Source organism: Macrotis lagotis, chromosome 1 (genome assembly GCF_037893015.1).
Source record: "Macrotis lagotis isolate mMagLag1 chromosome 1, bilby.v1.9.chrom.fasta, whole genome shotgun sequence".
NCBI lineage: Eukaryota > Metazoa > Chordata > Mammalia > Peramelemorphia > Peramelidae > Macrotis > Macrotis lagotis.
This window is the reverse complement of record NC_133658.1, coordinates 237,636,344-237,653,416: the sequence shown is the minus strand read 5'-3', so window position 1 is coordinate 237,653,416 and position 17,073 is coordinate 237,636,344. Positions and strand designations below refer to the sequence as shown.

Below are 17,073 nucleotides of genomic sequence, written 5' to 3'. Positions count from 1 at the left end.
CCCGCTTCATGTTAGGTATGCCAACTTATTGTGTATTTTTGGGGAAATGCTGTGGGTTAGGTCTGGGGAAATCTAAGTGCCATAAGAAGAAACTTGTAAAAGTGAAGAAGCTTAATTATGTTATCTTACCCAATGATGTCAAACTTAAATAGAAATAGAACCTAGTCAACTGGATATTGGCTTAGGAAACCACAAAATAACATTTTCAAAAGTTTTTCAAAATTTATTTTGTTAAACATTCCCCAATTAAATTTTAATCTGGTTCAGGCCACACTTTGTAGCAAGCAATCTTCTGGACTTGCTAGCTCTTGTCTTGCCCACAAAACTGGTCTCTGTAATGCCTCTTTATTGCTTTTCTCTTCATTTCTTCTCTTCCTTTCATTCCTTCCTCATTCCTTCCCCCCCCCCTTCTTTCCATCCTCCCTTCTTTTTTTCCAGCCAATTCTTTGCCTGCAGTCTTCTCAGTGGGTTCTCCAGAATGGGAGGAAGAAGAACAAATAGACAACAACTCCAAAGACCTGAGGCCTCTCTCAAACCCAGAACTAGCACTGATGAATTCCCTACAATGGCTTGAGAGCAATGATTGGTGAGGACCAACCCTACCTTCTTTCTCTTATTTGCCTATGCTCTCTCATCTTCCTCTGCCCTTGTGGGGTCTGAACAATGACTATTGAATATCACCAACAATCAGGAGTGACCCCGTACCTTCTCTTGGAGATTGGTTGCAATGTAGAGTACTGCAGTGCTCTGTCCATGAATGAAGGGTGGGTGAAGAACCCGGGACTTTCCTAGGTTATTTGCTAGGAATATTTTTTTAATTTTATAAAAAGATTTTTCCCCTTTTACATATTAAAACAATGGTTTAATAATTTTGAAAAAAGTTCTGAGTTCCAAATTCTATCCCTCCTTCCATCTCTCCCCTTTCAAAGTTATAGTTTATTCTTGTCTCAGGCTAATATACCAGGGGTCTGGTGAAGCTTCCACAATATCTGTGCAGTTCTGCAAGGTAGAGTTGAGGTCTCTTTTAATGACCACCCCTGTAAATGGACAAGAATAACATTTGCACAATGGGTTTTGTGGTTAGGTCTATTAGTTACATTGCAATATTCCTCACAGTATTCCAGGAAATATGATATAAGCAAAATTGCAGTAAAGTCAGTTGTGTCATAATGAATTTTTGCTCCAGGAAATATTATTTTTATATCATAATGAGTATTTGATATAAAGAAGAAACATCAGCTTTGAGGTCATGTCTGTTGTAATTTGGGGAAATGCATGCTATCTGTGTGCACAAGTTTCATGAGGTGTGATCTGGGTAGCCTTGGAGGGAGGCAGTGCTGGGGGCATAATCCAGGTGGCCCTGTCCAAGCCTTGAGGGGTCTTCTTGGGTTTAGGGTAAAGTTAATGATATTTCCATCTGCCTTGTGACCTGGATCCTCGGGGTTTGTTTCTTAGGCAGACGAAACAAAAAGGGCTGGTGAGCATTCGACGCCTGGCAACCTGTCACTCTGAGGTCCTTGCAGAGAGACTGCATGACATTACTTTGGCAGTGATGAGGGAGGTGAGGAAGCACTCACTGCTCAGTGGGCAAGTCACAAGGTGTATTTTCCATCATCTATCCCTCTCTGGCCCCAAACCTCTGCTTACTCTGTTCAATATATATTACATATCTGCTATAATCTAAGAAGTTGATTCCTTCTGCAGACTTTTTTACAATGCTTGCCTTTCCCCCCCAATCCACATAGTCATCAGATAAGCTTTATGTATATTACACATAGTAGGTGCCTGATGGAGATTGTTGGAAGAAGTCTATTGTTGAATGGTCTCATACTTGAATTATAGCAAAAGCTTCCCAAGCAATTTCTTTTCCCTTAATACACTATGTAACCTTGGCCATTTCAATACATTTTCCTCAGAAGACTGATATTCTATGATATGATCTGATATGATACCAATCTGGTAATATCAGATATAATTCAACCAACCATTCCAGCAACCAGCATTTATTAAGCCCTGCTATGTGCCACAAACAATAGATCCTGGAGATAAAAAGGCAAAAGTGCAGTAACCCTAATCCTTGAGGAACTTGAATTAGAGACCTTAAGATTAGAGGCAGTGTAGAGTGTTGGGTGGAATACTGGAGGAGGAATCAAAATAGAGATTTATTCTGTCTTTTTTCACTTTGTCCCCCATGTATAGAATATCCTTCAGCCCTCAGTGTCTGTCTTATTTACCCAACTTTCCTGAGTTTAGTTCTTTATACCTTCCCTCCACCAAACTTTTTTGGCCTTGTCATTGAGTGAAAAGTGATAGACTCCTGGATGAGACCCAGAAGAGCCTGGGAAGTTAGTTCTCATCCTTCATTGGGAATGTAATCATTCTTCATGCCATGCCATCATCTTTTCTGAGAGACTTTTCTTTTTTCTCTTTGTTCCCCAAAGGTTACCAACCTCCGTTCCAAGGTGTCCCGCTTGGCCATCAGTACATTGGGAGACCTCTTCCGAACCATGAAGAAGAACATGGACCCAGAAGCAGAGGAAATCACCCGGTGTTTGCTCCAGAGGATGGGGGATACTAGCGAATTCATCCAAAGAGCTGCTGACCGGTCCCTCGGAGCCATGGTAGAAAATGTGACTCCTTCCAAATCCCTGGCGGCCCTCATCACGGGAGGTGTACAGTATGTATTTGGCTGTCATTTGGGGGGGAGGGAACATAGTAATGTCTAGAGAGCTGAGGATACAGGAAGAATGGAGCCCAGAGGTGAGAGGAATGAGAAAGGTAGAAGGAAAGGGGCAAAAGGGGGTGAGAAGGATGTGGAAATAGCAGAGGTTTAGAAGGGATGGGGTGGGATACAAAGAGAGGCTCATTTTAGAAGAGTAGGGTTTGGGGGAAGAGATTGGAAAGTGGAAAGGAGGGAAGATATGGAGAAAGATGAAAAGGGGAGACCCTTCATTATAGGTTTCGAGTTTACACATTGCAGCTCCTTGTTAGAGCAGCTGTCTTTGGGTGGAAAGACTTCTCTTCCATTCTCCTTCCTGACTGTTCTCTCTCACAGGTAGTCTATGTGACAGGGATGCTGAGAGAAAAGTTAGGTCTTCTGTATGTGTTCTGCCCCAAACCCTTGGGCAGGAAGGAGAGAGGAGGCACCTTGTTATTTTACAGAAGCAGGCTGACTGGGGGTACCTGCCGACTGCAGTAATAGGCACCAAAGGGAGACAAACCTGAAGAGGGTTGGTCCTTGTGGAGAGCCTCCTCTTCCTCTCCCAGAGGAGGAGATGTTTCTTTCTGATGAAACCTGGGCCAGTGAGAAGTGAAATCAGGCAAATTCTGATACATTGACTGGCAGATTCTGTTCTTCCTACCAGCTGGACCCACTTCTTGCTTAGCTTTTCTTCAGTCCGATTTGTTTCCCTCTTTTAAAATATTTTTAAAATTTAAAAATTAAAAACATTTTAAATATTAAATTTTAATCCTTTTTCACTTGTGAGTCTAATCTTTTAGATTTCTGAAAATCCCCCTTAGGAAGCCTCACTAAACCTCCACATCTGGGATACTGCACGAGTCTACAGATTGGTGATCTTGTCTAAGACCTGCAGGGGGTGGTCTTGTATTAGCTTGCACATCTCTCTTTGTATGCAACTACAGCTTGGTGACTGTATCAAGTTTTATAGATTGGGCATCTTGGAATAATGTGTGGATCTGGGGTCCTGTTTCAGATTGCTGCAGATTGGTGACCTTGATTAATTATCACTGGTTGTCCACTTTGGGAGTAATTGCACTCCTTCCCTTGCCAAGAACAATCAAGGTCAGGTTTTCAGAGGGAAAAAAGCATCTGGTATCCCATTACAGATGCCCGTTGGACATAGAAGCAGCATAGTTTAGTGGACTTAGGAGCTTTGGAGGAAATGAAAGAAGAGTTGAGCTTTTTGGTGTTTCTAGCAGCCAGACAACACTTCTGCCTTCCTTCCTACTGCCTCCTTCTTTCCTGCCTGCTAGCATCTACACCTCCAGTCTGTTGATCAGGAATGGATAGTTTTCTTTATATCTGTGTTCTGGATTTCCAGGGGCCACATGAGCAGTTGATCCTGTAGCTCCCACAGGGTTTATAGATCACTGACATGAAATGTCTTGGAATCTGAGACCCAGTGATTGGTTTTACTGGTCCTCTCTCCCTAGGTCTAGGTGCCCTTCCTTGGGCTGACATCCCTGGCCATGCTGTGTTTTCTTCCAGCCACAGAAACCCACTGGTCCGAAGATGCACTGCTGAGCATTTATGCAATGTCTTAGAGCAGATTGGAGCTGAGAGACTACTGTCAGGGTCCAGAGACAGTATTGACATGCTGATCCGAACACTGGTAAAGCTTGCACAGGACTCCAATAAAGATACAAGGTAACTAGGTACTTTGGGAAAGTGAAAACTGCCTAGCAGATCTTTTATTTAAATTTTTTTTTTTAGGTTTTTGCAAGGCAATGGGGTTAAGTGGCTTGCCCAAAGCCACACAGCTAGGTAATTATTAAGTGTCTGAGACTGGATTTGAACTCCTGACTCTAGGGCTGCTGCTCTATCCACTGTGCCACCTATTCGCCCCCTAGCAGATCTTTTAAAAAGTCAAAGCCTCTGAACCAATGGAGTTTAAATTGCTCTTCCTGGACTCTATGCAAAGGAATGAGACACTGCGTGATGTAGCAAAAAGATCTCTGGGTGCTACTTTGTTTTTAAGCAAGTCACTTCCATCACTGGATTTTCCCATCTGTAAAATGGGAGCATTGGGGTAATAAGGATACTGTCTTTAATCTATGATCCCATGAACATAACAGCAAAGGCTAGGTAGGAAGCCAAGAGGGTAGCTCATTTATCCTATAAAATTGTAAAACATGCTCCAACTGTACCTCGCATTGGGAGGGGGACTGGGGAAGGGCAGGAAGCAGCTGTGGTCCAGACAAGACCCTCTGGTGTGCCTGCAGCAAGTTTTGCATCTTCCTATTCACTTTTCCTATAACACCTGCTACTTAATACAAAATAAATGTCAACATGTCAAGGGACTTGATAACAGGAATATATATTCGTTTAATAATAGTAGAAGAAAAGAACACTTTTAAGTAAAGCCTTTCTCCTAGTGATTCTGTGTGGTGTGTGGTTGGTAGTGTAAGTATAAATACTGATTATTGGTAGAGTTTAGAGATGGGAGATATTGTTTCTATAGTTAGTCTGGAAGATTGAGAGTTAGAAAGGTACGTTAGAGCTTGTCGAGTCAAACCTCTCTCCCAATTTTACAGAAGAGAAAACTGAAACCCACAGAGGGGAATGATTTGCTCAAGGTCAAACAGGGAGTAAATGGCAGAGTTGGGACATGAACCTAGGTCTTCTGACCTCCAGAATGTTTATTCCACCCTGCTGGTTATATAAAAAAGTGTCTCCTGCTACCCTCCAAGTCAGTTGTTTAAAATGATTGCTGCTCCCCAGTTCCATCTCTGGGTAAGACAGATGCCAGTCCTTCCTATTATTTAATGATAATTTTTTTTTTTGGTTTTTGCAAAGTAATGGGATTAAGTGACTTGCCCAAGGTCACACAACTAGGTAATTTTTTAAGTGTCTGAAGATGGATTTGAACTCAGGTCCTCCTGATTCCAGGGTTGGTGCTCTATCCACTGAGCCACCTAGCTCTACCCCCTATTAATTTTTTTATTACAATATTTATAAATAATTTCTCTCCTTTCCTATACAATAAGTCTTCCCCTGTAACAGATTTTTTAAAAGAAAAAAATAGTTCAACAGAATCCATCAACCTATCAACCATGTATAATAATATATATGCTGCTCCATACCCCGTCTCACCACCTCTGTTAAGAGGGGAGGTAGGCACATTTTCTCAGGCCTTTTCCAAGGCTAGGCTTTGTCTTTATTCAAGAGGGGACTTAGGGATTCAGTCCATGGAGTTTGAACTTGGAATAGTCTTTCCAGTAGTGGGGATGGGATTGTTTTGCTCCACCTACTCTGGCTCACTTGCTTTTCAAAATAGTGACCATTGTTTTTGAAATGACTGTCAAAAAAAAAAAGAATTGTTGAATAAGGGAAACTTTGACAGAACTTCAGGGGCCTTGTTAGCATTGTCCAGTGATCAGAAGAGCTGATACAAATTAGTTTTATGCTTCAGTACTTGCCTCTCTCTGGGCATTAATTGAGTCTATCCATTATTACTTTTAAAAAACATGATCCTCATTACAGCAAAGTGGAAAGAAAAGAATAGCAGGGTTAGTTGATAGACAGGGATGTTCCAAACATTTTTTCATAGACTATGGGGGGGAAAAGTATTTTTCATATTACAGCAGAACCCTATACTGTTAGAAGGGAGATAGGTTAGAGTTCTTTCATCCAAACATGGAGATATGTTTGGTAATTATTAAGCTAGGTGATTATTAAGTGTCTGAGGCTGGATTTGAACTCCTGACTCTAAGGCTGGTGCTCTATCCACTGTGCTACCTATGCAGCATGTCAGCTTGCTGACAGGGAGATGGATGAGAGTTCTCTCATCCAAACATAGAGATATGTTTATGGGAAGTAAATCAGAATCCCTTCATATGTTTGTTTGAAGAAGAAAATCTGGATCTTTTTTGTAAGTAGCCCTAACTTGTTCTCTTCTCTGTTACCATGGAAACTTAGGAAGTTGGAAGTTTCTGCTTGCAGGCAGGCAAACATTTTTACCCAGAGCTCCCAGGTGCCTGTGGTTGTGTTGGTGCCATCAAATTCAATGTCATGGACCCTTGGGAATTCTGGGTAAAAATATCAGCTTGCTAATAAACAATCACTTGTGTCTATCTTACATTTCTGTGGCAATGTTCTGCAAGAAAAGTAAATAAAGGTCACATTCATCTTTAAAACATGGAAGTAATTTTCTACGTGTGTGGGTGGCATGCACACATGAGGTATATACTTTCTTGTTCTTTTGACATTTTTGATTTGAGATCATACCAGCCTAGAAAGTACAGTAAGATGGTGTGATCTTCATGAAAACCTCTCAGAAGTCTAGACAACATGCCATAGTGCCACACTTGACATGAGGAATACATGGATTGAAATCTTACCTGAGACACATGAGCTTTGTGACCCTGAACACGTCAACTAAACCCACTTGCCTCAGTTTCTCATCAATAGGGAGAATTGGTCTAGACTCTAGATGGTGACTCTGGTCACTTCCAGATCTTGGTTTACGAATATGATCTGTAAACTTGACCCATCTGTATAAGTACCTGGAAGTCTTTCCTGGAAGTCTCAACCTTATAGAGGTTGTTCCATCAGCATACTCATCCTCTAGGTAGTCTCATGAATCCAGCTGAGTCTTTCCTAGCTGAGAAAGATTCCATGCATAAGAGGTCTTTCTGGGACATTTCAGATTTTCAAGAGTTGCTGTTGAGTTCCTTCCCATATTGACCAGGGAAAATATATGTGTGGCAGCTTCATTTAAGATTGTCTGTATCTTTCTCCTCTTCTCATGGCAGAATTTATGGCCGGAAGATGATAAGCATCTTGATGTCAAACTCAAGGTTTGATGCATACCTGAAACAATCCCTCCCCTCTCATGACTTGTGTGATGTGATGGCAACCATCAGGCAAAAGGTGAGTGCCAAAGATGAAGAGGGAAATCTGAGCTTTTAGCTTGGCGAGGTGACAGAGGATTGATTGTCAAGATTCTGATGCCTGAAAGGAATTTCAGGGTTAGAGCATGATTGGAAGTGGGGCAGGGTTTTCACTTACCTCTTTTTAAAAATTAAATTTATTTATTTATCTAATTACTTGCAATGGTAACTTCCAACATTTATATTTTTTGTAAGGTTTTGAGTTTTTCTCCCTCCTCCCTTCTTTCCCCCCTCCTCCTGATAGAAAGCACTCTACATGCATAACCATGCTAATTATAGATCCATATTAATCATATCATTCATTACTTTCTCAGGTGGAGTAAATGTTTCAACATTTCTTATAATTTACCTCCTGGCAGTTTCTTCCCTCCTTCTCTCTCTCTCTCTTTTTTTAGGTTTTTTGCAAGGCAAATGGGGTTAAGTGGCTTGCCCAAGGCCACACAGCTAGGTAATTATTAAGTATCTGAGATTGGATTTGAACCCAGGTACTCCTGACTCCAGGGCCAGTGCTCTATCCACTGCACCACCTAGCCACCCCAAAGCAATTGTTGTTGTTGTTGTTGTTGTTGTTTTAGTTTTTCCCAAGGCAATGGGGTTAAGTGGCTTGCCCAAGGCCACACAGCTAGGTAATTATTAAGTGTCCAAGGCTGGATTTGAACTCAGGTACTCCTGACTCCAAGGCCAATGTTCTATCCACTGTGCCACCTAGCTGCCCTCCCTCCTTCTCTTTTTGAAAGAGGTGTAGCCATGGTGGAGAAAAAAACATCTTAGAATGACTAATGGTCAAAAGTTCTTGTCATCTAGGCAAGTCACCTGCTTTCCTGTTAGTCCATCTCTCAAATGAGGGGTTATACTGGTTGACCTTTGGGGTCCCTCCCAGCTTCAAATGTGAACTTGGGAAGCTATGTGAATTTGAATAAGCTCCTTCACCTGCTTTGCCTGAATCTCAGTTCCTCTTATGTATAATTAGAGCTCTTTCAGTGATTTTCAGTTTATTCTAGAAATTTATTTCTTTATATTGAATCCTCTCCTATGTTCTGTGTATGTGGAAATGTTTTTTCTTTTCTCATTTTGAATTTGTTTAAAATAAAATTTTAAAAAATAAAATAATTGGCTGTTATTTACTAACAATGGGACTAAGTCCCATACTGATCTCAGCTTCAGTTCTCTCATCCAAAAATGGAAGTGATTTGCACAATCTACCTCATGTAATTATTTTGGAGAAGTACTATGTAAACTTAAGCCATCTATGGAAATGTGAATTATTTAAAATCCCCATATGTTTCCAGTCTGTGAATAGCCAATGCATATTACTGAGTGGGCTGCTGTTTCTGTTGTGAAAACCCAACAGTGGTGTTCATCTTCTGTCTGTTCATGTTCTTTGGAACGTGTCATGGGGCTTCTAGAATGAGGGATGGTTTTCAGTTTATTGATCATTCTGGTTGCCCTCTAAAGTTAGTCATTGTTCTTCCTAAAATATGATACCCAGAGTTAACTTTCTATTGAACCAGGACCCTCTTATTTATTCTCCCTGAGTCTCAGTTTTCGAATCTGCGAAATGAAGTATTTGACTAGACTACAGCTACTATCTTATATTCTACTTTAAAAAATTTTGTTTTAAAAAATAAATAAAAATTTTGTTTTGTTTTGGCTTTTCTTAAGGCTCTGATTGCTAATCCCTTTAGGGAAACTTCATATGGGGATTTTAGATAATTCACATTTCCATAGGTAGCTTAAGTGTACAAAGGACTTTCTCCAAAATAATTGCATAAGGTAGAGTGTGCAGATATCATTACTTCCATTTTTGGATCAGAGAGCTGAAGCTCATATCAGTATGATGACTTAGTCTTATTGTTAGTAAATAACAGCCAATTATTTTTTATTTTTAAAAATTTTATTTTAAACTTAAATACAAAATGAGAAAAGGAAAAATAATTCCATGTACACAGCAGAATATGAGAGGATTCAATATAAAGCAATAAATTTCAGCAAATGCTACATATTGTATTCAAAGCTATCCATCTTTTTTTTGTTTCCCTGTGGGTTTTTTGTTTTCTGCTGTACACATTTTTCCTTATTTTCCCTTCTCCTCTTCCTAACGCGACAATTATGTATGAATATACACATATACATACAATCACATATATATATACATAAACACATACATATATACACATAGACATATGTACATATATAGGTAGATATATATAATCACACATATATACAAAAATACATTCATATACATATCTATAAGACTATACTCTGCATATTTCCACTTTTCCTCTGTTTCTTTGTGGGCAGCATCTTCCTTCATAAGTTCAAACCTTTCTCTATTTTTCTAAATCCACCAGCTCATCATTTCCTAAACCATAGCAATATTCCAACTTTATAGTATCTAGCTATTTTAAATAATCTAAAACAATATTGATCAGTATGACTGACATGGAATATAGTATCCCTATTTATAACGATCAATTTTTGAACTAAGTTACAAATTAGATAGTTATAGAAGTTACATAGTTTAACCACAGTCTTCCATAAATCAAACAAACATTTATCAAGCTCCTAAAGAAGCAGTCCTTGCTTCTAAGAGCCAATCATAGCTATGGAAGAAAAGTTAGAATAACTTTTCTTAGCTGACTGATCCCCTTCTTCTGGAGACATTTCCGGAAGGTGTGCATGTCACTCTCCTCTAGGGAAGTGTTTGTCTCCTTTCTTTTCCTTGGGGTGGATTTTACTTAGCTTTCTGAGAACCTGAGACTATGGTTCTAGAAAGCAAGTCTAAAGATAACTAGTCTGTGAAGAGCCAAGGCTTTTGAATGGGTTGCTATTTCTGTTGTGAAAACCCAAGAATGGTGTTCATCTTCTGTCATTTCACGGTCTTTGAAATGTGTCTTGGTGCTTCTAGAATGAACTTCTTGCTTCATTGATTTTGTGTGTGTGTATGCGTATCTATCTCTATCATCTCTATCATCTCTATCATCTCTATCTCTATCTCTATCTCTATAATCTATATCTATATCTATATTGTTTTTAGGGAGTTGAAGAAAAGGTAGAGCCTCCACCTATTAAGGGTCGAAAGCTGTTGAAGAACATGCTAGCCTGTCAGGAAGTCCAGCCTAGTGAACAAGGGTATGTATGTCACTGCTTTTGAATAACAGAATCCTGATTTTAGGACCAGTCTGTGAGGAGAACCCTTGTGTCCTGGAGGATTCTGGGGGAAGGAAAATAGGTCTTGGGGATGAATAGGACTAAAGGGAGAATTTACAGGGCAATACTTGTATGAACATACTGGTACTAAAATAAGAAGGAGCTTAGGGTCCTTCCATATACAATGAGTTCTATTTTTCTCTGAATTTGTGCTGAAACATATTAAAAGAACACAGACATTGTCCTGATTTATTCAAATTCCGTGAAAAATAGAACTCATTGTACATGGGAGAACTTTAGAGAAGTTGTTCTTAAGATTGTAGAGTTTAAATTGGAAGGGTCCCTGGAGGTCATCTAGGGACCTCACTTTATAGATGAGGGAAAGAAGACCAAGAAAGGCTAAATGACTTTGTCCAAGGTTACCAAGGTAGGAAGTGGCAAAACTGGTGATTCAAATCCAGGCCTTCTTATTCCTTCCTTCATTCCCTCCCCTCCCCTCCCCTCCTCTCCCCTCCCCTCCTTTCCTTTCTTCCCTTCCTTTTCTCCCCCTTTTCTTTTGGTTACTTAACAAGCATTTTTTCCCCTTCCTACCCCTCACCTGCTTTGAAAATTTAGAATAAATGGAAAACAAAACCCTCAATGACAAATAAGTAGTCAAACAAAATTCCCACATCTCATTCTATGGACTCAAACTTTCCATTGTTTCTTGATTCCTTCACTGTCTACTATCTTTATTTTTAACCCATTCTCAAGAATTCAACAACTTAAATAAATAAACTTTTAAAAAGGATATACTGCACAGAACACTCTGTGTTTACATTTTGTATATTCAGCAATTTAAATCAACAAAATTTACAAAATAAATACTACACAGATATGTCTGTGTGTATATAAAAATCAAAAGTAATATTTCCTGCCTTCATGGAGCTTATGATCTATGATAGGAAGGATGACATGAGCTTATGAGGAAGGATATGACATGGACAGAAATAAATATGACAGAGGGTTGAATGTGATGGGCAAGATATGATCCAAACAAAATGCTCCAAGGAAGATCTTAGGAGAGAAGAGAGTGTTTTCTATCCTCTCTGAAGATAGGGAGAAAGGTAAGAAAAGGGGTACAGAAAGATCATTGACTTTGAAGGCAAAGGACTTGGGTTCAGAATGTTCATGCCTTTGATACGTGATTATCATTATCACCTTGGACATGTCCCTTAACCTCTTTGGTCTCATTTCTCTCATCTGTAAAATGAAGGGGTTGTAGAAGATGGCTTCTGACTATCCTTCCAGGTCTACATCTAGGTTCCAATGCTACTTTGCCAAAGTCTGGTGCCCTTGAAAACCAGATTCATCATTCTCAGAGAAGTGTGATTTTGCTGAGTTTCCATGAACTAAGTTATAGGTTTAGTGAGCATCTTCACAGTTGATGGACAAGATTGCTTGGTATTGACTGGAGGTTCCATCTCCAGAGCTCATTCTTAAAGCTTAATGTGGTTGGGGATAGAGGTAGTTGGGGAAGGAGAGGGTGTTCCTTGGAGGCTGACTCTTAAGCAGTTCCCTACCCACCTTGTAGGTGCAGCTCAGAGAATGAGCCAGTAGTGGTCCATCGCACTACCACTCGTGGCACAGACATGGCTGAAAAATTGAAGGAGTTGAACACCTTGCTTCAATCCAAGGAGTACCGGACTCGAATAGAAGGCATCATACTTCTCCCTGGCTACTGCAGGAACAACCAAAATTTTGTCATCTCCAACTTAACACAGGTGAGCATATGGGGAACATGGAAGTCATGCAAAGAGGGCAGTTGATTTTTTCATTTTCGCTATGCCCCTTCTGTCAATAATCTTGAAAAATAACAAAGGCTGACACTTTGGTCTTCTTAGTCTGTGACTGCTTTGACATTGACTTTGAAGTGGCTTTAGACACGACTTCCTTTCTAGTGTATTTCTACTTTGAAGATATCCCTTCATAATGGAAACTTGAGGTTGGAAATAAAAAGCTCAGAGATCCTACCCTTGTCTGAGAAGGAATCCTCTCTTGCAATATGTTTGGCAAGGGGTCAGGCAGTTTCCATTTGAAAGACCTCTAGGAACAGAGAACTCACTACTGCACAAGCCTTAGCTTTTCATTATGGGCATTTCTCATTGTTAGGAAGTTTGGACAGATAGCACTTAGATGATCACTCAGGTTCTTTATCACTCTATTTCGCATGATGATTTATGAACATTTTGTCTCATTTTTAATATGGCTACCTTAAACATAAAGGAACTTAAGTTTTAGAAGATTAATCAAACAAGGCACCACTATAGGTAAAAGCAGAGGGTGATGGCAGTGATGGCTCATATTTGTATGATGCTTTATGTCTCTGAAGAGCTTTCCTATCTGGTTTGTTTAAGCCTTAAAATAAACCTGGGAGGTAGGAAGGGCAGGTTAATTTGCATTTTACAGACAAGAAAACTGAGACTTAAGGGAGTCAAATGACTTGTCCAGGATCACATAGTTGTTGACAAAGCTAGGACTCAACCTAGTCCTTTGCCTCTCTGTCCAGTATATTTTGCATTGTTCCTCAGCCTGAAAGCCAGACTTCCTCACTCCCAAACCTTCTGCTTCAATGTTGTATGTCTGTGTTTGGACAGGAAAGAAGTTGGTTATCTTGCTCTTTTTAGCACCTAGCATTATGCTTCTTGTGTGTAGCAGGAAATAAACATTGATTAATGAGGAATATATGTCATTTACTCCTAAAATAGTAGATCTGGAAAAGGTCCTTAGAGACCATCTCAGGCTTCATGAGGTTCATGAAAAACACCTGAATGTGGTTAAATTAAAATATAATTGGGAAATTTATATCAAAATAAATAAAATACAACAAAACTTAGATAATGTTGAGTTGTGGTTTCCTAATTCATCATGTAGCCTATAGAGATTTCTATTTGAGTTTGATACCACTGAACATTCACACCCACCCCCAACTCCTCCACCTTTCCCATTTTACATTTGATGACACTGAAGGTCAGAAAGGTGATTTGTCCAAGGCTGTACAGAATCAAGTCTTCTGAGTCAAGTTACTCTTCTTTCTGCCATACCACACTGCTTTCTGAAATAAAGGTCTTTAGTATCTCTGCATGATGAGTTTGGAATTTAGAGTTTTCTGTAACTCACACAGCCTGAATGGATCACTTGGTTGACCACCATCCTCTGTGTCCTCCTGGCTTGACCAGCAGGAACCCCCAGAGAGTCTTTGTTTTTCCTTTCTCTCTTCTTAGATCTTTGATGCATTCATCCCAAGGCTCCAGGATCCCAACAAGAAAGTGAACCAATGTGCCCTAGAGGTCTTTAGGGAGATGATTCCTTACCTCAAAGAGAACTTACACCCGGTGCTGGTCTCCGTGGCCACTGCAGTCTCAGATAACCTCAACTCCAAGAGTTCTGCCATTTACGGAGCTGCTGTGATGGCTTTGGATGCTATGATTGAGAACATAGGTGAGATGCTTCCTTTTAACTCTGAGTCAGTTCATCTCTGTCCTGCAGTTCCACAGAGGTGTGGCTTGTTTTGGTCCCTATTTGTGATTTCATGGGTATAGAAACTATTCCCTTTCTCAATGCAATCAGCCCTGGCTCTACAATTTACTGTCTTAGAGATTTTCTAGGACCCTGAGGAGTTAAGTGACTTACCCAGGATCATTTAGTATGTGCTCAAAGCAGTTCCTATCACTGAAACTGACTCTTTATCTATTATCTGAAAATCTTCAACACTCACTTTTTCTGTTTACTAATCAGAAAATACTGGTTGATTCTTAAATTAATGATTTCTAAGAAAGGTCTTGATTTTAGCAAGATATGAGAGGTGTATGTAATCTAGGATTTATGAACTTAAGTTTAAGTGATTTACCGAAAATCACACAGCTAGGATGTATCTAAGGCTAAATTTGAACTCAATTTCCAGACTCTAGGTCAGAGTGCTGAATATCTGTAAGACCACTTAGCTGCTTCAAGATGGCATGTAAAATAAGAGAGAAAGGATGGTATTACAAGGGAAGGGCTAGCATCAGGAGAAGTCAGACACCTTGCAGATGGTGGTGCTTGAAAAGTTTTAAAGGAAACAAAAATGTTTCTTATTGTTCCCCCCCATCCCAGCCCTCTCCCATTCTTCTCCTTTTTCTACTTTATTTTCTTATGTTTTTTTCTGCTTCTTTCCTCAATTGCCTGGGACTCAGGTCTGCTGGTATTGCTTAATTAAGCATGTGTGTGTTTGTGTACATATGTATGCATGTATGTCTATAACACAGGCTCTGGTATGCCCACTTTGTGAATATCTTCATCTCTCTGTTTCCTCATCAGTAAAAAGGGGACCATAATCCCAGCTTCACCTACCTCCCAGGATAGCTGTAAGATCAAATGAAATCCTGGATGTGAAATGCTTTATACACTATAAAGTTTGATATAAATCTAAGTTATTGCAATTATTTTTGCTAACATTAAACCTGCATATAATGTCAGAGTCAGATGATATGTTGGTTAGTTTTGCTAAATTATTTTCATTCCCTCTTTTAATTCTTTGTTATAAAGGATGTCTCTCTGGAACTTGGGTTGGGGAGGGAAGAATGTATTAGGAAATATAGGTGATGTAGCAACAAAATAAGAACATTGGATTAGAGCAGAACTTAACTTTTTTTGCATCCCGGACTTCTTTGAAACCTCTGCACCCCTCCTCAGTAATGTTTCTAAATGTATAAAATAAAAGAATTGCAAGGGAAACTAAAGGTTAGTAAAAAATATAGATATCATTTCCCCCTCCCCCCCATCCAACTTGACAGACTCCCTGAAATCTATCCTCAGACCCCTTGGGAGTCCATAAAACCTAGCTTAAGATCCCTTGGATTAGGTGACCTCCAAAGTCCCTTTGGCTCCAACATTGTCTGATCTCATGAGATTACTGGGGCAGCTTGGGGTGGAGGTGCAACTCTTCATCTTTTACATAGGAAGGTGTGTGGTCTGGAGGAAAGAGCCCTGGCTTATAGGTACTGATTCTACCTCCTCCACTTTATCGGGTGACCTTGGGCAAATCTCTTCACTTCTCCTATCTTCTATATCTTCATTTGGAACATGGGGTGATGGTGGACTAGATTATATTTAATACTCTCTACTCCCAGCTCTAATTTGGTGATCCTGAGACTGTCTCCTGTCCTGGAATTCAGTTCTCTGCCCTTTGCTTCTTTGTCACACACACACACACACATATAAATCTGCTGTCACAATTTTAGGTAGATATAAATGTATTGTCTTCACTTACATTTGTTCAACAACCCTGGGAGGTGTTGTGGGTGTTGTTTAACAAAGCCTGGTCTTACCCTAGAGGAAGATGTATTTCAGTGGGGAGCCAATTAGTCAAGCATGATGGGATCCTCACAGGCTTACAGGATTTAGAGCTGACAGGGAGGGATCTGAGGAAGCACCTCATTTTACTAAGCTAAACTTAAAGCCAAAGATGTTATGGGACTTACCCAAGGTCATGCAGCTAGCTGGTGGAAGAGCCAGACCAGTACTGGTGGCCCTTCTCTCCAGGTAGAGGCTGCATCAAAACTGCTGCAGAAATCTGATGGAATCAGACATGTATAATCAGAAGAGACTTTTAAGACCACAGAATAGTCCAATACATATTTGTATGTATGTCTTTGTTTATACACATACCTTTTGTTTTTCTATTATCTATTCTCCCCAATATGTTTAGAGCTATTATTATAACAAAGAAGTTTTTAAAAAGAGGAAAAAAGTTCAGGAAAAATAACCAACATATCAAAAGATTCTACACCCATTTTCTCCCATCTCTAAAGAGAGGGTAGGGAGGTACATTTTTTTCCTCTAAAAAAAAGTTGTTTTTTTTAAATCACATAAAGCTTTTCCATATAAACAAAAGGACTTAAAGAATGTCCATTGTACCATATATCTGTATCATACATCTGTTACGTATAGTTTATATATTTTTAGAAGAAATTTTCCTGGGCAGTTAGGTGGTACAGTGAATGAATTGCTGAGTCAGGAGTCAGATTCATCTTCCTGAGTTCAGATCTGAGCTAAAGATACTTAACTAGCTGTGTGACTCTCAGCTGGTCTTTTAACATTGTTTGCCTCAGTTTCATCATCTATAAAATGATCTGGAGAAGGAAATACAAACCACTCCAAAAACTTTGTCAAGAAAACCCCAAATGGTGTCACAGAGTCAGACACAATTGAAAACGACTGAACAACAAAACATATTCTATATGTTCACTACAAAACTATCCTGTTCAA

At 39.6% G+C, this 17,073-nt stretch overlaps 1 protein-coding gene across 3 annotated transcripts in view; it reads left to right on the top strand.

The window, feature by feature from the left end:
- Window positions 1-17,073, top strand: part of TOGARAM2 (TOG array regulator of axonemal microtubules 2) — a 95,801-nt gene that overhangs the window by 42,984 nt on the left and 35,744 nt on the right. For all 3 annotated transcript variants that reach the window (XM_074209789.1, XM_074209790.1, XM_074209791.1), the window contains 8 exons: window positions 439-586; window positions 1,456-1,561; window positions 2,442-2,677; window positions 4,232-4,390; window positions 7,498-7,615; window positions 10,673-10,767; window positions 12,359-12,548; window positions 14,049-14,265. In XM_074209789.1, coding sequence (XP_074065890.1) covers window positions 439-586; window positions 1,456-1,561; window positions 2,442-2,677; window positions 4,232-4,390; window positions 7,498-7,615; window positions 10,673-10,767; window positions 12,359-12,548; window positions 14,049-14,265 — 1,269 coding nt within the window. The remainder of the gene's footprint in view (window positions 1-438; window positions 587-1,455; window positions 1,562-2,441; window positions 2,678-4,231; window positions 4,391-7,497; window positions 7,616-10,672; window positions 10,768-12,358; window positions 12,549-14,048; window positions 14,266-17,073) is intronic.